At 42.3% G+C, this 22328-nt stretch overlaps 1 protein-coding gene across 1 annotated transcript in view; it reads left to right on the forward strand.

The window, feature by feature from the left end:
• The first annotated feature begins 410 nt into the window (after positions 1-410).
• LDAH (lipid droplet associated hydrolase) overlaps positions 411-22328 on the forward strand; it is a 112972-nt gene continuing 91054 nt past the window's right edge. The window contains exons 1-3 of the mRNA XM_081943160.1: positions 411-641; positions 2256-2411; positions 7699-7833. Of these exons, the coding sequence (XP_081799286.1) occupies positions 605-641; positions 2256-2411; positions 7699-7833 (328 nt within the window). The 5' untranslated portion in view covers positions 411-604. The remainder of the gene's footprint in view (positions 642-2255; positions 2412-7698; positions 7834-22328) is intronic.

A 22328-nucleotide genomic window follows, 5' to 3' on the forward strand; every position in this document is an offset into this window, starting at 1 on the left:
ATGTCATGAAAGAATGATAGAATAGAATAGAATAGAATTCTTTATTGGCCAAGTGTGATTGGACACACAAGGAATTTGTCTTTGGTGCATATGCTCCCAGGGTACATAAAAAGACAAGATACGTTCATCAAGAATCATAAGGTACAGCACTTAATGATAGTCATAGGGTACAAATAAGCAATCGGGAAACAATCAATATAAATATAAATAGGAATGAATGAATGAATGAGATGACAGACAGACGAGATGACTGACAGACACAGAACATCCAAGTTTTTTAATATAGTGCAACTACAAGAAAACGAGGAAAGTCGCGACCAAGGCATAGAGTGAGGGTTGCGCATGCGTGCATCAGAGGCGAAGGTTAAACCTATGCTCTGAATACCCGAATTAACGGACTTCCACGTTCGTTTCCTTCCAATGGCCTCCCGCTGTTTGGCGGGGGGCGGGGGGGCGGAACCTTTGCAACTATTCGACTCCCGACGCCCCGTTACGTCTCAGCCGGGCGGAAGAGCCGCGGGAGCTTTCGCTACTGGTTTTACTTCCGCCCGGCAAGTGCGTGGGAGAAACTGAAGCCACTGTGCTTCTTCTCCCTGCCTGAGAGATGCTGGGAGCTGGTCCAGAGCCGCTGAATGGGGAAGGTACGTGTTTGGCCAAGGGATTGTTTTTTTCCCCGCCTTTCTCCGGTGCTCCTCTTCTGCAGCCCCCGATATTAATCCCTCCCGTTTCCCACCTCCTTTCTCCAGGGTGATGCTGGGGGCAGAGAAGCCATCACAACTCTGCTTGTTTTCTGGAGTTAATGGCCAACAGCCACCAAGCGGCATAATTGCACTGAGCCCAGGCTAATAATGAAACTCTAGTTGAAATAACCAGGCTGATGGAGCAAAGTAAAGCGAGACAATCTTGTTAACAAAATAATGTTCCTGCTCACTGTTCCCGTGATCATTAGCCTAACATTATTGGCCACGAGGTGGGTGTAGTCCCTCGGGGTGGGGTGGGGGGCGCCTGGTTGCCTCCTTTGGTTTAATATATATTATGACTCAGCCCAAAAAAATACTACAGAAGAGCTTTTTGTTGTTCTCATCCTGCTCTGGAGCAGGAAAGAGGCAAATTCATTACTAATTTCTGGACTAATTTCTTTCAACTGTTAAGAATAAACAATTCCCAGAGAGGGGCAAAAGTGGGCTTGTGATGTTGATTTTTATTATTATTATTATCACTTGGCTCCAGGGTACAGTAAAATAGTGTGATGATTATTAAATCTTCTGAAAGAATAAACTACATCAGACTTTGGATTGACATGTGATTGCATCATCCTGATTGCTCTGAAGAGAAATTTTGTACCTTGTTCCCTCAGGATGGAGCCGGAAATAATTCCCTGTTTGATTTCTCCTGTGGCAGGGATGGGGCTCAGTATTACAAATGCAGCAAACGATACACTCGGGGTCAAATAGTGCCATGATATTTTCTGGTTTTATTACTAAAAGGCATTAATTAATTTGTGAAGACTGATAAGAGTGTCAGAGTTCTAAAAGAAATGTTAACCCTTCCTCTTTCATGGTAATCTTAAGGAATGTTTCTCCCCCCCCCCCAAGTGTCATTTGCAAGGAGTAGGGGGAACACTCCTCCAAAGCAATACTGTACATGATTAGTCTCAAAATGCAACAGGGAGCAAATGGAGTGGATTCCCTCCAGGCCTGATCTAATCCCATTGATTAAAGTATTTCTTTTTAATAAAAATGTTGGCACTGAAGAGTTTGAATTTGGCAAGTTAAATCTGAGAAATTATTTTCCTTGACAAAGTTTAAAATAAGTCTGATTTTTTTTCATTACAATAATCTGCTTAAGCAACTTTTCAAGACATTAATGTACTAGGGATGAAAGCCTTCAATTGTTATCCTGCTAATTGATTTTTTTCCTCCCAGTTCACATACAATAAATATCAGACGCTTGATTTGACGATGTGACTAGGCTTTATTTTACATTATGCGAACATTACATTATTCCGTGCTTCTCATATTGTAAATTACAAGTTGCAATTCTGATAAGAATCAGTGCCTCTTCTGCAAGCATTTAATAACATGGGAAGCTGCTGTTATCCTTACTTATTCCCTACATGAGAATTTCTGAAAACATCATGTAGGAGTTGACATCTTGTTTGGCCAGAAAATTACAGGCAAGTTCATTTCTTTATAAAGCCAATGATTATTCATAACTAACTGGCTACCTTTAAATTATCTTTGTTTTCTGTTCAGCAACAAGCATGAACTCAGATTCCAAAGAGCAAGATTTGATACATGAAGAGTTCACTTACATTTCTGGAGCCCTTACACAGATTCTCAAGTGTGGCCCTTGGGAAGATCTTTGGAATGATAAACGGGCACCTAGACTTCTATTTCTAGTTATCCCTGGTAAGTTTTACATGGTGATGGTTTGATACATACGTTGTCTTGGTCAAATCGGTTCTAGAAAATGGAAAGGGGAAGGCTTGAGTATAATTCCCATCGAACAAATTAATAAAGACTTTTATTCTGAAAGGGCAGAGGGGATATGGTGATAAAGGATTGAGATACTGGCTGGAAGGGGAAAAAAAACCAAGGTACTTTCTGATTTATCCCTACGGGGAGCTAGTGGAGCTAGTATGAGGGTCATTTTTATTGAAAACTTAGTTGCTCAGTTATGGGGTAAAGAATATTAAGTGACAATTCTGCAGAATAGGAGAAGGCCAGTTATAATCAAGTCATCCTTTTTTAAAAAAGGGAAACAGCAGAGACATGAGACTGGAGGGGGGGAATATTTATTAATAGTATTGGAGTAAATTTTTCAGTGTCTTGTAAGGCTAAAAGTGTATCTATTTCTTCCTGCTGGAATTGTTCATGATTATTGTCAGATAGTGGTACCAGACATCTGGAAACCGGCCCTAGTCAACAAACGAGCCCCACCCACCACCCACGCCGTTACAACATGAAACAACAACGGACACACAGCCAGCACCAATCAGCACCAATCTACCAATCATGATACAACCACACAACCAATCATTCCACTTACTGAAACAAAGCCAGCACTCCACACCCACCCACCAAGGTTTATAGAAAGACGGCAGCTCCGACCACACTTTAAGCCCAAAACTCAGCCTGAAGATGGCGAGTGAGACCTCGCCGAAACGTTGCCAAGACAATCTCAATCTTACATGGGAAAAGACCCAAATACAACAAGACTAGCATACCTGCACCCATGAAAATCTACGAAAACATGTGTGTGTTAGTGTTACGCAAAAGCACCTGGTATGCCCAAATATGGGAGGGAGCATACTGCTTCCCTTTTACCTTTCAGCTCCAGCCTTGCAGCCTTCTAGGCGGACAACTATTTTTGTGCTGCCTTAACATGTAAAAACAGCCCAGATTCGAATCCCAGTAAGGGTATGGCTGAGAGCTAAATAGCTTGAAATAGATAGATACTAGCCTCCCTTTATTTATTTATCAGCCCAAATGCAACACAAAAATGGTTTGCTGCCTGGAAGGCTCCTAGGGTGGAACTGAAAGGCAAAAGGGAAGCAGTATGCTCCCTCTCATATTTAGGCATACCAGGTGCTTTGACATAACACACATATACACACACACAAATTCAATGTGTACATAAACTGTGTTCTCTTGGTACAGTTAATCTTGAGAAATAATAACAATAATAATATAACAATAATAATCACATAGTAATAATAGTATTCACTTATCCATTTTAGTGAACCTTCCTTGTGTAATTAATCATTCTGTCATACTTTGAAATTTCTTTCTGTTTCTGCTAGTTAGCCATTGATAAAACAAATCCCATGTTAAAAAGTATTCAGTTTCTTCCTTCTCCTTAATTTTGAGTGTTAAATCTATCCATTTCTGCAGATTCTAATATTTTTTATTACATTTTCCCCTCTAGGGAACTCTTTGTTTTTCCATTATTGTGCAAACACAATTCTAGCTGCTGTTAACACATGTAAAATTAAATATGTATTCCCTTTATTGTATTTTTCTGGTAGGATACCCAACAAAAAGATTTCTGGTTTTAAATCTACACGTTGCTTTACCATTTTTTCTAATCATGTGTGTATTTTTGCCCAATAGTCATTTGCATTCTTTCAGAGAGTCGTTGAGGCCACTTGGAGGTTTGTCTGTGTCCTCAAGGTCGCCTGAGTAGTGCAAATGTGTGTGGAGCTTTCTTGGCTGCAGGATGTTTTCTGCCCTGTGTCCCTTCCCTGTTGAACACAGGCTCAGGGTGTTGGAAATGAGTCTATGTTGTCTGCAACTCAAACTGAAGCACAAATGGTTCCTGTAGTCTGGGAATCCACTCAATACTTCCACACCATTCGAAGGGTGTTTCTCCCAAAGTGCATAGTTCAACCTTCCATTCCCCACCAACCAGGCAGAGCTGAAGAAGCTTTTTGGATGAGAAGCAAAATGTCTTTAAAGAAAAAGAAAATCCAGTTGCCTCCTGAAAAAGCACCTTTGGGAGAACATGGGAAAATTTGTGAGAAATCGTGTGAAATTATCAAATGAATGAAAATGATGCCTGTTGCCAAAAAATATCTGATACTTTATTAAATGTCTTAGGCTGTTGTTCTAGGATATGAAACCGTGCAACAAAGCATGCATACAAGAAAAATTATCCAGATGTATTGTAATGATGTACACTGCATGTACAAATTGTAGGCACATTCTCCACGGCATCCTTCTCCCCCTAATTTCTCTGTGTTACAGTAATACATGGCTGTAATATCTGCCAAACTAAAATGTCACTTTGGAAATTGAATCGGAAACAGTATCAGGTGGAGAAACTGTTGGTTCTGGAAAGAGTTGTATGATCTTTGAACAATCACATTTGTACTTGGGAGTTTTCGGTGCTCTATCTGATCTTTCAAAGGAAAGGTTTCTGATCCTTTCTCCTACATAGGTATGTTTATCAGCTTTATTTGGATGTGATGAGAAGAAGACTAGCGTTTCCTAAGCTTGCATATTCTTATGTTTTTTCTTTAGCATAGCAGCAAGGAGTTCTAAAGCTCTCTTTTGCATTTTGGTTTGCTGTGTTGTCACACTGCACTTAAATGAAATTTGAAGCATTTGATCTTAAAAATAATGGAAGTAGAATTTGATGATGTTACCAAGTTTGGTAATGAAATGTCTGCAAGAAAACAACCAAGCACAGAGAGAATCAATTCAACCCTGAGCTAAAAGTATTCTCTTCTATCATATCACAGTATCATTTTATAGACAACGACTTGTGACGAAATCAAAAATACAGTGAGGTGGCTAAAAGCCAGGGATGTTCTTAAAGCTTTTGCAATACTAATTTGTTTCATTGTTTGAACATTGCAGTGTAGTCTCTCTTAATATTGGGATGAGATAAATTTGTTCAAAGCAGTTCTTGCTCAACAGAAAATGTAGCCTATTCTACATTATGTCAGACTGTTAGGAACTGCTAAATAGGCATTTATTACAAACTAAATAAAATTTAAAAATGCCTAAGACAATTGTGCTTTCTGATTATAATGTAGGAACAAATGTGCCAGAAGATGGTGCTGTTTTAAAGTATAGATTTTTACAGGTTTTTTTTTTTAAATGGAGAACTTGATTTCCCAATAGAGGTTGCAAATAGCTGGTCTCACTGCATTCTTCCAGATATTTAAGTTGCCATGTATATGATATACTCCTTCACAGTCAAATAACATTTGATGTGCCTGAAGATAGTTTCTGGGTCATTGGTTGTTTCCCAGGATTAGACTTTTCCCAACAAGTACCCCCAGTGACAAAAAACTGAAGACTGCCACTTCCAAAATTGATTTAGCTGTCTGCTCTTCAAACCATTGCATCTGGATGTGGTATTACTTCATTACCCTGAACAATACACTATGCCAAAACAATAATGAGAAAACTCTCTACCTATTCTACATTAAGTCAAACTATTAGGACATTGGCACCGAACTAATTAAAGGATCTGTATAATGATTTTCTCAGAGTTCAATGGAGTTGGTGGAACATGAATGCTGTATGGAGCATTTTGGGGCAGCCTCGCTACCTCTTCTACTACATTATGTGTCATTGAGGTTAGCTTGGGCTCTTATTATTATTAAACATGGAAGATAAATGAATATGTTTATATGAGAGAGAAGAATGTAAGTTGCGTTGTTCTTCTCTCTTTTTTTTTAGCTGGGTAGTTGAGATTTTGCATGATATCTATTTTGAAAAGGGCAATAAATGCAAATAACAATTGGTCCCCAAGGTTCTATTTTCAAAAGATTTACATGGGGCCACAAATATTTCCTCCTGTTCTATCAGATTTTTGGATGGGGTTATGAAATAGTGAGAACTTCAACTGTTCACAGAGCTTTGAATGTATCCTTGGATTTTAATCTTGTGGAACCAGACACCTTAAATTCATCTTTTAACCACCATTAGGCCCAATACAGATCACTAGCAGTAGTGCTACAAACTACTGTAAAATGAATGCCCTTACTTTGCGATAGGTTAATTTGTTCATCATGCTACCAAAGACCAAGGACAATTTTTTCACATTTTGTGGCAGAAACACTGGACAAGTGTTTGTCTTGCTTAAAAGAACAAATTCAAGAACTGATACTTGAATAAGCAATCTAAGGTACTGAGTGCTCTTTTTGACAGCATTTCTGTTGTCTTCATTAAAAAGTGTATTCACATTTGTGGCTCTTGTTTCTACCCCTTCAATGTATGTTTCAGTATCAGTAGCTATTGTAATAAGTGATTTATATGATTATTTTTTATAATTGCTCTTTTTCTGCTCCTCCCAATGCCGTATTTTGTCTGTGATATAAAGAAAAACTCAGGTAGTGATACAGTTTATCAGAAGATAGAAATCTTCCCTGTCAGGAAAAAAAAATTGATCACAAGTATTAAAATCTACACTGAAAGATTGACTACAAAGCTTAACAAAAGTTGATTTCTTCCCAAGTCATTGACTATAAAATGATACTATGTTGCTGATACAAATGAGACAAATATTCTATACTCCCCCAGTAGAATGAATGGGGAAGAATGAAAATCTGTGAAGGATTTAACAGCATAAAATCTTTGTTTTACCTTTGTTGGCTCTTCCAAAGAATATCAGTTTTTTTAAAAAAAAAGACAAGAACCATGTTATTCAAAGAGCATTTACTTAACTAAGTTCTTTTAAATACATTCTTCTTTTTCATATTATAGAAATTCATGCATATCATGTGAATTAAAAAAAAATCTTTTAAAACACATTTTGATTAATGAATAGTTAACACACACACACCCAAATACGTTAACTGCTCTAATTCAGGAGAAAACATTCCAGGAACTTGAAAAATGTGGATAATATACTATATTTGAAGACTACATTGCTGGAGAGGTTATACGTTTCTATAGTAAAGCAATGCAATGGAGGAATTAAGTTCTTTTCCCTCCCTGAAAACTCATTTATGTAGGGTAAATCTTTGGTAAGTTGCCCGCTGAGTTGCAAAATTATTTTTAGACAAAGAATGAGAAATGCCACAGTTTAGGATATATTTTCATTCCAGGTTCATGTATGTATAAATAGTCCATATGGTGAAAAATATTTGATAAATATAATTTGCGCAAGATACAAGATAAAACGTAATGAATTGTGTTGTATTTGTGGCCAATACTTTTAGTATACTTTTGTCTTTTTTAGGTAATCCAGGATTGACTGGCTTTTACCGGATATTCATTGAGAGTTTATATTTTAGTCTGAATCAGCAGTATCCCGTGTGGGTGGTCAGCCATGGTGGACACTGTAAAATTCCTCCTGAAATCAAAGGAAAGGAAGGTAGCTTGAACATCTTTCTTCTATTAGATTATTTATAATTGATGAATGCTTAGTCTATATAAATCAGATGACAACATCTCTTTTATTTAATTATATGAAAATGGTGCCATGGATTTTACTGATATTTTCATTTATATGTCTAAGGCTAGTTTTAATATTTATGTAGTTGCTTATAAGACTATTCCACTGAAACTCTGAGGCTAGGCAATGTACAAAAGACACCCCAATTAAATATATATATATAAAACATACTAAACCTTAAATATTGAACACTAAAAATGCCAACAACCTACCCAGGGGTATTAACCTCAACCTAGTCACAAAGCTTGGTAGAAGATCCAGGGGTTAACCACCTTCCTAACTAGTACATCTGGGGATAGATCATTCCAAAGAACAGCCAATGTAAAAGGCAGATTTTTTTTCTTGCCATTTATTATTGACCTACTTAGCACAGTGCAGGTAGAAGCAACTAAGCTAATTATAGTTGAGCTGCCAAAGGTGGAGGCTGACTTGTATGTACTTGAATGGAAGAATGTCAGAATAACCCAAAATTGCAGGCTGTCCCCATCCCCCAAATTTTCTCTGCTGATTTTCAGCCCGCTTTCCAGTTATTTTAGAAGGGGTTAGTGGTTTCTCAGGAATTAGTTTTCTGAACTAGAAGCAGTTCTAGACCTAACCCAGTCCTATTTCCTTCACACACCTTGCCCTGAACACTTTAGAACCATTGCCAGTTTGGAGAATTAATTTTCAGAAAATCACTACCACACCCAGGAACAGCCAGAATGATACAGCCTGAGAAGGAACAGAGGGTTCTAGAATACTCTGGAAAATTCCATTCTGGGATTAATTGTTTTTATTCTGTGTATCACAACGCCTTAATCTTAAATCTGGAATTTAAATTCATGCTCGGTAATGTACACAGTGAGGATATACACACACTAACACACACATGAGTGTACCAAAAATCAGACTCCAGAGACAGTTTATTATATAAATAACATTAAATGTTCAAATTAGTTGTCATTTTCTACCAAAGATTTCATTACTAATTTTATGGATGACCTTTGAATATTCCTAAGTATATATAAAATAAGACTATTAGAAGACATATTGACAAATTATATTGTGATTACCCTATAGAGCAAGGGTGTCAAACTGGATTTCTTCAAGGGCTAGATCAGTATTGTAGTTCTCCTCCATGGGGGTGGGGGGAGAGAGCACGGACAACTCCTGCAGCATTTTGTAGGCCAAAGTGGGATGCAGCCCTCCTGCAGCCCCCAGGCCAATTGTTTGCTATTTCCAGGCCGGCTCCGGGGGTCAGATTTAAGCACCCCGCGGGTCGGATCCAGGCTGCAGGCTTGAGTTTGACACCCCTGCTGTAGAGGCTGACTTTTGGTGCATTCTGTCTATGTGTGAGTGTGTGTGTTTGTGTTATTATACGAACACATCCGTTGGGAAAAGCATAGTACTTATAATGCTTATGACAATGCAGCTCATTTTATTTTGGTGTCGATTTTTAAAACCATCTGCACAATGTAATTAGATGTTTTTGCTACTGAAGCTACAAATGCCTTATTGTTAAAGACTTAACCTTGTATCATTTTTAAAAATGTACAAAACAATTCTTTATCATTTTTTAAAATGTACAAAGCAATTCTTTAGGGCAACATTATTTTTTAATAATTGTTTTTATTTTTTATTTTCAAAACAAACACAACACATCCTTCTTTACATACTGTAGAAAGTGTATCAGTTGGTTACAAAAAGGCTTTCGTGCATCTCTTCCACAGTCAACAAACATAATTCATATTAACTCAAGTATTTTAACTCAGATATTTATACATGTTACCATCATCATACCTCCATTTTCATTTGACTATAATTGTTTAAATGTCCTTTATCATAAAATATACCAAGATTTAATACATAACCACATACTGGCATTTCATTTACTATTTCTAAAATCCTCCAATAACACTGAATCCTTATGTCCTATTTTAACTAAACATCCATAATATTTAATAACAAAGTTTTCTAATCCTCCTTTCCAAATCATTGTTTACAATTTACATGCAGTTTTCTTATGTTGCACCCATACCTGTATATATGTTGTTATCATTATCCCTCCTTTATTTAACTATATCCTGCATCATAACATTTTCCCCCTAATAATCAAGAGTTAACTGTATCTAATTTAGTTCTTTTTTTATTAACCTTTATATATAATCCAAATGGATTTTAATCTTCCTTTCATGGGTACCATTCAATATTCATATCCAATTATTACTTATCATAACACTACACATTGTATACATTATTATCATTATCAATTATTTATTTAATTATATCTATTGTCACTAAATTTCACTAAATTTAACTAGTTTTAAATTATACTCTTCCCTCTATCAACCTGTATCTTTCCAATAGCAAAACAGTCTCATATCTTCTGCCATTTGTGGTGTCAGTCCTCTAATCATCTCCTTAATCAACTTTGTATGGACTCCTCTTAGCAACTCCTTGCTTATAAAATCTCTCATGTAATTTCGATGCCCTTCTTCTGTTTCCTTAATCAGCTTATCTTTGATTGTCGGTAGTGTTATCAATGATATTGCTAAATATCATTTCTTCTTCTTCTGTATCTTGCCATCTAGGGTAGATTTCCCCTCCATTTAATTCCTCTTTCGGTATTCCACTCCTTCCATTTTCAGAGACAAACCGATCACCATAAATATCAGCAATTTTAATTTTTTTATATTCATTTTCTTCTTCGATTTTTAGGATTTTAACCATTACTTTTTCCACTTGATAAACATCTTCAACTTCTTTATCATATTTTGCTGTTAGAGGCTCTAAGTCTTCCAACTCGATATGTGTTTGATAATTTCTGTATTTCTGAGAATATCTTTTGCAGACTTAAAATTTCTTTCTGCTGTTAAAATTGTGCCATTATCTCCAGCTGACAAACACTGCTGCTCTATCTTGGAAGGTTTTAACAAGATTAAGCATAGATTCACAATAATGTTTTATTTTCACCTTTCTCTGGTTAAAGATATTCTTCAAAAGGACATCTGTATGCTTTTCTTCTTATCACTCTCTATAAACAAGCAGTGAGATCTTGGACTGCCAAGCCAGGATAATCAGTGAGAAAAGTAAGAGTGTTTCGTTTCCAATAAACAAACCTCCAGCCTCTGAATAGCAGTGTTATTGTTGCAATTTTCTTTGTTTCTTTTGTATCTTTTTTGTATTTCAAGTTTAAAAAAAAGTCAGATTCTTGAATGAGTTAGAAGAACACCCACAGTAATGAAAGAGGAGAATTTTAGTCCATATGTTACAAAGAATAATAAAAGAAAAAAAATAGAAGAAAACTTAATCCATTCGTTTTAAAAGGCTTGCATAAATTCCATCCATGAAGATAGCATTTAAAAAGTAAGATAACCCACTGTCCAAAACCATTCCAAATTTAATTCCGCCTCTTATTTCTTCTGTTCTCCCATTTAAATTAATTTAAAGTTTTTTATAGGCAATCTCTTTTAAAACGGTAAAAATTCCTCACCAGCTGGAAAAACTTTCTCTTTCCATATCCTTCCGTTTTGGAGCCGCCCCGACTTCATTAGCCTAATGGCTGGATTTGTTGTCGCCAGCTTGAAGAACTTCTCTTGCATCGATCAGAGACTTTGCGATGTCCCTGAGATCAGCAAGACATATTCTTCCTGTTCACCGTCTCTGTGGGACGGTTTAGGTCCGTTTGGACCACCCAGCGGCAAAAGTATCAACGGCGATCTCACAACAATGAGATCGCACGTCGTCTCATTGCGACATTGGCTCCTCCTCCAGGGCAACATGATTTTTAATGTATATTTCTGGACTGCTACTTGTAGTATATTTGAAGTATATATGACTATTATATATATCAGTCAGGGAGTTGAAATTTAATTCAGTTAGTAAGATTGCCTACCCATGTTTAGTGGGATTATTTGGGACTAAATTTCCCCTTTGGTAGCTATGAGCCATGACTTCTTGTACTCAGTAGGACAGCCAAATTTGAATTTATAGTTGAAGGGAGGTGGGTGTCTAGGGTCACTTTCTATAAAATCAAGATTAACAATAGTCATTTCTTTGTGTGATAATGACTTAGTGGTTTGCCTTTGTCAATTCTTTAAATCAGGGGTCCCCAACCTCTGGGCCATAGACCGGTTCTGGTCCATGTTAGGAAACGGGTTGTGCAAGTGGCGGACAAGCGAGTGAAGCTTGATCTGTGCAGGCGTGGGATCTAGGTTGAGCACACACACACACACACCCTTTCTGTGGAAGAATTATCTTTCACAAATCTGATCCCTGATAACAGAAAGATTGGGTCACCACTGCTATAAAATAAACCTAAGAAACCAATGCCAAAAAGGTCAGGGCTATTTTTATTGTAATGGTTATAGTAACAGAATCTTGGAAGTCTGAATTTATTTCTGTGGAAACTAGGAAAGGGGCCAATATTGTTTTCTCAAATATTTCTTGGAATGAATTCAAGCCCAAATTGTCCTATCATTGCCTTAGTAGTGACTCACTGTAGAAGAGCCTAATGCTGGGAAAGATTGAGGGCAAAAGAAGAAGGGGACGACAGAGAATGAGGTGACTGGATGGAGTCACCGAAGCAGTAGGTATGAACTTAAATGGACTCCAGAGGATGGCAGAGGACAGCAAGGCCTGGAGGAATGTTGTCCATGGGGTCGCGATGAGTCGGACATGACTTTGCAACTAACAACATATAGATAGATAGATAGATAGATAGATAGATAGATAGATAGATAGATAGATAGATAGATGATAGATGATAGATAGATATAGATATATAGATATAGATATATAGATATAGATAGATATATATGCTTGTGTTATAGTGTGTATTTTTCGGAGTATAAGACTCATCAAGATTTTGAAAAGACAATTTTAAAAAAACACAGACGAAAACGGGCCCTCCCCCCCCCCCAGAAAGGGCAGGCATAGCCTTTAGGAGTCTTGTAGAGTGCTCCTGGGAAGTGGGGGGGGGGCAAAAACGAGCAAAAAACGGCCCATTTTTTTGTCAAAAAAAGGGCATGAATAGTGCTCCTGGGGGCTGGGAGGGGCAAAGTTGAGTAAAAATACAGCCCATTTTTTGCTCATCTCTGCCCTCTCCAGCCCCCCAGAGCACTCTGAAAGCCTCCTAAAGGCTATGCACGGCCATTTTGGTGAAGGTGGCGGGGTTTCGGGAGGCAAAAAATGCTGTATTCAGTATATAAGATGCACCCAGATTTTCAACCTCTTTTTTGAGGGAAAAGGTGCGTCTCATATTTGTGTGTGTGTGTGTGTGTGTGTGTGTATGTAGTGTTAACAATTAGTATAGTAACGGTTAACTATAAATTTGAGATCTCTTTACATTTGTCTACCTTTAAAGCTGTAATATACGGAAGGGTTTAACATGGCATTTTGTCATTCTGCTTAAGAACGAAGGATCTATACATGCTGAATAAACATTAGCAGAATCATTAAATGTTGCTTTTTCCTCTGCACTGCCCAGTATTGACACTTTGACTCATTACATTTTCCTAAGGGTTGGTTTGCTTGACTGCAGAGGCTACTTATGAACAGCTCCTTTTATAACCTCATAAACACCAACTACTTATTTATATCCCGTAGTTTTGTCCATTACAACTTGCATATTATTGTTTTTGTTTGTGTCTCTGTTTTATATAGTTAAAGAGCTAGAGGATGTTAATGGCATATTTGGATTTAAAATGGCAAGCTTAAAAAACAAGGACAGGAGTAATATTAAAATGCCTCCTTGGATTTTATTGTAATCAAAGCACAGCAATCCTTGTTCCTTTCTTAAAATAAGCAACTGAAGCTTGCCCACAGTGCATTTATTTTTGAAAGATTATAAGGTTTCCCTTAACGTATCTCTTAAAAAATTGGAACAGCTTTTATTTAATTTGGTTTCAGAGTTTCAGTTACATTTTGTTTGAGTGGTGTAGTAGTGAAGTAATTTACTTTCTTGCTCTTAAGCTTGAAAACATAGATTTGGAAAGTTTATTTAAATGGCATGTTAGTGCTTCCTCTCAGAGGCTTTAAAAAATTTCAGAGCGCTGGCTTTCAAAACAGAAGCTACTGATCATATGTGGCTGTCAATAAGATCATGTTCAACTAGAGATTAAACAATAGATCTTTTATTGAGTTATAGACACTGTGTATGCATGCATGCATGTATGTATGTATGTATGTATGTATGTATGTATGTATAAACTTAATATACTGGGTTTATCTTATTATGTGGAAATTGCATTAGAAGCTTTAAAATCAGTTGCATTAACACTTTACATTCCACTCGTAACCTCACATTTAAAATTTTGGCTGAATGTCAACATTGTTGTTATAAGCCACCTTGAACACATTTCCTAATGAAAAGACAAGACAAAACTACAGTAAGCAGTAACTAATGTGGGAAGTCATGGGCGATGATGATGATTTTTTTAAAGTCTCAAAATTCAAAATGATCAAACACTAGACTTTGATGCTTGCGTACCTACCATGGTGGCGCAGTGGTTAGAGTGTAGTACTGCGGGCTACTTCTGCTGATCACTGGCTGCCAGCAGTTTAGCAGATCGAATCTCACCAGGCTCCAGTTTGACTCAGCCTTCCATTCTTCTAAGGTTGGTAAAATGAGTACCCAGATTGTTGGGAGCAATAGTCTGACTCTGTACATTGTTTAGAAAGGGCTGTAAAAGGACTGTGAAGCAGTGTAGAAGTCTAAGTGCTATTGCTATTGCTATCTAGTCAATTATTTTAAGAATGTGGAATGAATGTGTTACTTTAAAGCAGTCTTCCATAGTCTGGCGTCTACCAAAGATTTTTCACTATAACTCAAATTGTTACATGGTTGGGACGCCTGTGCATCTTCTACAATTTATATAACCAATGGGATTTTGTCTATACCTGAACTGTATGTGAGTATCAAAAATAGAGTTTTTACTTTCTTTTCTGGATACATTATACGGGATATATTATACAAGGATAATGTTGATATACAATATTTTCTTTATTGGTTATATATTTAAATATGGAATAAGGAATTATAATATGGAATTTTGGATATCTCAAATTCATTACATAGAAATTATTTTTTCAGAGAGCTTTTGTTTTGGATACCTCATAATTGTTGAACCTGATTGACTGGAATCCAGATAATTGCTTTATCCACTGTTCTCTGAACAAACAGCCAAAAATGAAGGTTCGACAACTGGGTGATAGTTATCTAATTCCTATCTCGGTCCAGGCAGGGCCTGTTAAGGAGAAAGTATGCCAGCTTCCTTTAAGGCTATTGTTTGTTTGTTTGTTTGTTTATTGGATTTATATGCTGCCCTTCTGCCAAATGACTCAGGGCGGCGTACAACATTAAAAAAAACACATATTACGAAAGTTAAAAAGGAAATTAGATAGAGTATCCAAAAACAAACCCAATTATATTAACAATAACATTTTAAAAATTAGATTAAAATTAACAAATCAATCATTTATTTTATTTTGTTCAGGCCAGGCTGGCTTGCTGGAAAAGCCAACTTTTTAGGGCGCGTCGGAAGGACCGGAGGTTGGGTATTATGCGAAGCTCCGGGGGCAGCTCATTCCAGAGGGAAGGCGCTCCCACAGAGAAGGCTCTCCCCCTGGGGGTCGCTAGCCGACATTGTCTGGCCGATGGCACCCTAAGGAGGCCAACTCTGTGGGATCACACTGGACGGTGGGAGGCTACTGGTGGCAGTAGGTGGTCTCGCAAGTACCCGGGGCCTAAGCCATGGAGCGCTTTAAAGGTCATAATTAGTACCTTGAATTGCACCCGGAAAACAACTGGCAACCAGTGCAGACCGCCTAAAAGGGGTGTAACATGGGAGCACCTAGGTACCCCCATGATAACCTGCGCGGTCGCATTCTGGACCAGCTGAAGCCTCCAGGTGTTCTTCAAGGGCAGCCCCATGTAGAGAACATTGCAGAAGTCCAGGCAAGAAAGGATGAGGGCATGAATGAATGTGCACAGAGCATCCCAATCCAGGAAGGGGCACAACTGACATACCAGGCGAACCTGGTAAAAGGCCCCCCTGATCACGGCCATCAGGTGTTCTTCTAAACTAAGCCATGTATCCAGGAGGACTCTCAGATTGCGGGCCCTCTCTGAGGGGGCTAAAATTTCTCTCCCTATCATCAAAGATGGAACAAGGTGCACAAATCGGGATGACGGAAACCACAGCCACTCAGTCTTGGAGGGATTGAGCTTGAGCCTGTTCCTTCCCATCCAGATCCGCACAGCCTACAGGCATCGGGGACATGATCTCGCCCAGCGGTTTCATATATATGTTGAACAGGAGGGGTGAGAGAACCGACCCCTGGGGCACCCCACAAGTGACGCACCTCAGGGTCGATCCCTGCCCTCCAGTCAACACGAACTGTGACCAATCTGACAGGTGGGAGGAGAACCATCGTAAAACGGTACACCCCCCCACTCCCAACCCCCCGAGTCGTCGCAGTAGGATACCATGGTCGATGGTATCAAAAGCCGCCGAGAGGTCTAATAGGACCAGGACAGAGGAGCAGCCCCTGTCCCGGGCCCACCAAAGATCATCGACCAATGCGACCAATGCCGTCTCCATGCTGTACCCGGGCCTGAAATCCGACTGAAACTGATCCAGGTAGACAGCTTAATCCAGGTACTGGGGAAGCTGACGTGCTACCACACTCTCAACAACCTTCACCACAAAGCGAAGGTTGGAGACCGGATGATAGTTGGCTAAAGAAGCTGGTCCAGGGAAGGCTTCTTAAGGAGGGGCCTCACCACCACCTCCTTCAAGGCGGTGGGAAAGAACCCCTCTCTCAATGAAGCGTTGGTAATCGCCTGGAGCCAGCCTCGTGTCACCTCCCGGGAAGCCGAATCTAACCAAGAGGGACACGGGTCCAGCACACAAGTGGCAGCACTGAGTCTTCCCATAATCCTGTCCATGCCCTTGGGGGTCATAGGGTCCAACTCATCCCAGAGAGTCTCCACAAGATTCATCCCCCTCGACTCGCCCAAATCTACCCAGTCAGAGGCCAAGCCTGTCCGGATCTGAGCGATTTTATCCTGCAGATACTGAACAAATTCTTCAGCCCTACCCTGCAAGGGGTCTTTCCCAGTTCCTTGGTTTAGTAAGGAGCGGGTCACCCTAAACAGGGCGGCTGGGCAGTTATCTACGGACGCGATAAGAGCGGAAAAATGTTGCCGTTTTGATGCTTTTATCGCCACTAAGTAGGATTTAATATGAATTCTTACTAGTGTTCAATCAGATTCAGACCGGCTGGCCCTCCAACCATTCTCTAGGCATCTTTTCTGGCGTTTCATCTCCTGGAGCTCCTCGGTAAACCAGGGAGCCATCCGGAATCGACACCAGGTCAGAGGCCGCAAAGGCACAACGCGATCCAAGGCCCCACTGGCCGCCCTATCCCAGGCTTCCACTAGGGCTTTGGTTGAGTTGTGAGCAAGGGATTCAGGAAAAGTCCCAAGCTCCACCAGGAACCTTTCAGGGTCCATCGGGCGCCTGGGGCGGAACCATCTAGTCGGTTCCGCCTCCCTGCGGCGAGGGGTAGCAGTATGGAAGTCAAGCCTGATGAAGAAATGATCAGACCATGATACAGGTTGCATAGAAATATCCCCTAAATCTAGATCATTCATCCACTGCCCAGAGACAAAAATCAGGTCGAGTGTGTGTCCCCTATTATGGGTGGGGTCTTGAATTAACTGAGTTAGATTCATAGCCGTCATAGAAGCCATGAACTCTCGAGCTGACTCGGATGTCTTGCCAATGGAAGGCATATTGAAATCCCCCAGGATCATAAGCCTGGGGAAATCAACCGCCAATCCAGCTAATACATTCAGCAGCTCCGGCAGAGCCGATGAAATGTAGCAGGGAGACAGGTATGTAACAAAAAGGCTCACCTGATCTCCAAGGCCCCATTTCACAAAAAGGGACTCACACCCGCCTATCTGAGGCACAGTGATCTCTTGAGGTCTGAGACTTTCTCTAATAACCACCGCCACCCCCCCACTCCTGCCCTGGGCTCTCGGCTGGTGAAACGCCTGGAAGCCTGGTGGGCATAATTCACTAAAGGGAACACCCCCCTCATGGCCCAACAAGGTCTCTGTAATGCATGCCAGGTCCTCTCTACCCTCTTGAGGTCGTAAATGAGGGGAGCCTTATGTACCACGGACCTGGCGTTAAGCGACACCAGCCGGAGACCAGGGTCCGGTAATCCTGAGCACCTGGGGGTGCGAGAAGGGCGATGAGGGTTGGAATGCACGATCGCTCTTAAACAACGAACCCACGTCCCCTGAACATAATTTGGCCCTCAGCCCCCACCATATCTGCCTCTCCCACAAACAGTAGAGATGGTGAATCCCCCAACGGAATGGCTTAATGTCTCCCCCGGAATCCCAACCCTTCCCAGCATTCCAGACCCATGCCGATTAATTAGCTCTGGCCTGTGCCCTGGCAGACTCCCCCCCAAGCCTGTCTGAGCCATCCGAATCAACCCCCTGCCTCCCCCTTAACATTTGATTAAAAAACCCCTGCAAGAAACCCCTAAGAAGTCTAATAATAATAATAATAATAAGTTTGAATTTATTAGCCGCTCCCTTTCCAAGTAGGACTCGGGGCGGCGTACAATGGGGCATATGAAACACAGAAAATATATAAAAACACATAGGCGTACATACAAAACATACATACAAATACACGAACACGGACTCGAACTCGGAGGAGGTAAACAATTTACATCATATAGACAGTTAAAAAACCCGCATTAAAATACCCCAATTATAAAAACCCCGTATAGAATTAAAATTTAACGTTTAAAATACAATTTAAAACCAGTTAGGAGGAATAAGAATAATTACGATTGAGCCAGGCCAGATAATTGAAAGAGGTGGGTCTTCAGCTGTACACGGAAGGAGCGGAGATCGGAAGTAATCCTGATGTCACGGGGGAGGTCATTCCACAGGGCTGGGCCCACCACAGAGAAGGCTCTGCTCCTGGGTGTCGCCCCCCGGCACTGTTTGGCGGACGGCACCCGGAGAAGTCCCTCTCTGTGTGAGCGAATTGGTCGTAGGGATGTGTGAGGCAGGATGCGATCCTGCATATAACTAGGCCCTGTGCCATGGAGCGCTTTAAAGATCATAATCAAAACCTTGAAACGCACTCGGTAGACCACAGGAAGCCAGTGCAGCTCGCGCAGGAGAGGTGTTACAGGGGAGTATCTAGTCCTCCCCATAATCACCCGCGCGGCCGCGTTCTGGACCAACTGTAGTCTCCGAGTGCATCTCAAGGGAAGCCCCATGTAGAGAGCATTGCAGCAATCCAGGCGAGACGTCACTAGCGCATGGGTGACTGTGCGTAGGGCATCCCGGTCCAATAAGGGGCGCAATTGGCGCATCAGGCGAACCTGATGGAACGCCCCCCTTGCCACGGCTGTTACATGGTTATCCATGGACAGCCGGGCATCCAGGAGGACGCCCAAATTGCGCACCTGTTCCATGGGGGCTAGTTGGACGCCCCCGATGGCCAGAGATGGAAGCACCTGGTTGAACCGGGAGGCCGGAAGCCACAGCCACTCCGTCTTGGAAGGGTTGAGTTTTAGTCGGTTGCCATCCATCCAGACCCGTACGGCCTCCAGACACCGGGACATCATTTCGACGGCCTCATTGGGGTGGTTCGGAGTGGAAATGTATAGCTGAGTATCATCAGCATACAGATGATATCCCACTCCAAAACCACGGATGATCTCGCCCAGCGGTTTCATATATGTGTTGAACAGGAGAGACGAGAGCACCGATCCCTGTGGCACTCCACATGTGAGTGGCCTCCGGGTCGAACTCTGCTCCCCTGTCAACACACGTTGCGTCCGACCAGAGAGGTAGGAGCCAAACCACCGTAAAACGGTGCCTCTGACTCCCAGCCCCTCTAGCCGGTGCAACAGGATACCATGGTCGATGGTATCGAACGCCGCCGAGAGATCTAATAGGACCAGGATAGAGGAACAACCCCTATCTCTGGCCCTCCAGAGATCATCAACCAATGCGACCAAGGCCGTCTCCGTGCTGTGCCCGGGTCGGAAGCCGGACTGGCGCGGGTCTAGATAATCATTTTCCTCCAGGTGACGTGGGAACTGCTGTGCTACCACACTCTCTACAACCTTCGCTAAAAAAGGAAGGTTGGAGACTGGACGATAATTGACTAGGTCCGTTGGGTCCAGGGAAGGCTTCTTGAGCAGGGGCCTCACCACCGCCTCTTTCAAGGCGGCCGGTAGAGACCCCTCACCCAGCGAGGCGTTCACCAGGCCCAGGAGCCAGTCACGCGTGACCTCCCAGGATGCCAGTACAAGCCAGGAGGGACACGGGTCCAATAAACATGTGGTGGGTCGCAGACGTCCACGCAACCTGTCCAAATCCTCGATGGCAACCGAGTCAAACTCCTCCCAAAGCGGTCCCTCAAGACTCGCAACGGGCGTCTCTACTGAACCACTGAAAGGGGTCCATCCCATCCGGATTTGAGCGACTTTGTCCTGTAGATAATTCCCAAACTCCTCTGCTCTACCCTGTAAAGGGGCTTCCCGTGGTCTCTCAAACAAGAGGGAACGGGTCACCCGAAACAGGGCGGCAGGGCGGTTATCTGCAGACGCAATAAGAGCAGCGCAATGTTGACGTTTGGCCGCTCTTAGTGCCACAAGGTACGTCTTCAAATATGCTCGTGCCTGTGCTCGGTCAAATTCGGAACGGGAGGATCTCCAACGACTCTCTAGGCGTCTCTTGTGGCGTTTCATCACCCTTAGCTCCTCGGTAAACCAAGGTGCCAGGGTGGTTCTTCGCCGCAGGAGAGGCCGCAAAGGCGCCACCCGGTCTAGGGCCCCGGCAGCCGCACTATTCCATGCGACTACCAGGTCCTCTACTCGGGGGCGGGTCAGGTCCACAGGAGGTGGCCCAAGTTCCGTCTGGAACCTATCCGGTTCCATCAGGCGCTTGGGGCGGAACCATCTAATACCTTCCAGTTCCGCCTCCTCGCGGCGGGGGGTAGCACCAGGGAAGTCCAGCCGGAGAAGTGAGTGATCCGACCATGACAGGGGAATAGTGTCTAGATCCCCTATTCCCAGATCACTCGTCCACTGGCCAGAGACAAAAACAAGGTCCAGGGTGTGGCCTCCCTCGTGAGTAGGGCCCTGAATTAACTGGGTCAGGTCCATGGCTGTCATGGAAGCCATGAACTCCCGAACCCCCTCAGACGCTTCTCCCATCGACGGCAGATTAAAATCCCCCATCACTAAAAGTTTGGGGGTCTCAACCGCCACCGATGAGATCAGCTCAAGGAGTTCGGGCAGGGCTGCTGAAGTATAGCGAGGAGCCAGGTATACTATCAGCAGGCCCAACTGCCTCCCTGGGCCCCATCTCACGACGAGGGACTCACACCCGGATGTCTGCGGCACAGTGAACTCTCTCGGCTCTAAGTCTTCCCGGATAATCACTGCTACCCCACCGCCCCTTCCCTGGGCCCGAGGCTGGTGAAATGCTCGATAACCTGGAGGGCACATTTCCACAAGGGGTAGACCTCCCTCGTGGCCCAACCAGGTCTCGGTTATTCCGGCGAGGTCCGGGTCCCCCTCCAAAATTAGATCGTGGATGAGGGGGGCCTTATTAACAACGGACCTCGCATTGCATAACAGCAGTCTCAGGCCTTGGGTCTGTAGATCCTGACCACCTAGTATGCAGGGATTGGTACAAACGACCGGGAATGACCAAAAACCCCGGTCTCCCAACCGACTACGTGCTCTTAAACTGTCCTCGCACCTGCCCCTCCCTACGACCGTTGGTATTAAGGTGCCCTGCATAGGAATGCTATCTTCCCTCTCCTCCCCCACTCCGCCCCCTCCTCTTTCGACCACACCTAAGTGCCTGGCTCTTCCATCCCTCCTAACCAGTTCCCCCCCCCCATCCCTACAACCCCTCCCCCCCATCCTTATAACCCCTTACAACTTTTAAAAAACATTTAATTAAAAAACCCCTTAACGTGCGCTTCCTCCACCTCTCTGGGTTAATGAACCCGTCCTCAAGGTGGGCCCTCGAGAGGGCTGGGGGCCAGACCTGCGAGAGAGGGGACTCCCGCAGCTGCAGTAAATCCGACTTCGTGTACATAAAGATCATATAGAAAAAATCATAGGGGCAAAGTTAGTTAGTTACAGATGCTGAGGATGTATCCTGGTTTGTCGTAGATATTGTCCTAACCCTAGGTGGAAAGGGTAAGTTAGTGGGCTAGTCGATGGTAAAATAGATTAATGAGGTTTGAAGCTGTGGCAAGAGAATCAGTACTCGATAAAAGCAGGAAGGAAAAAGTCACACCTTCAGCAACTGTCCACCTATCCCCCTGGTGTCTCTCCTCCATGACCAGGCCCAGGAAAAGATGGAC

This window comes from Natrix helvetica (assembly GCF_964273705.1).
Source record: "Natrix helvetica genome assembly, chromosome: 2".
Lineage (NCBI taxonomy): Eukaryota > Metazoa > Chordata > Lepidosauria > Squamata > Natricidae > Natrix > Natrix helvetica.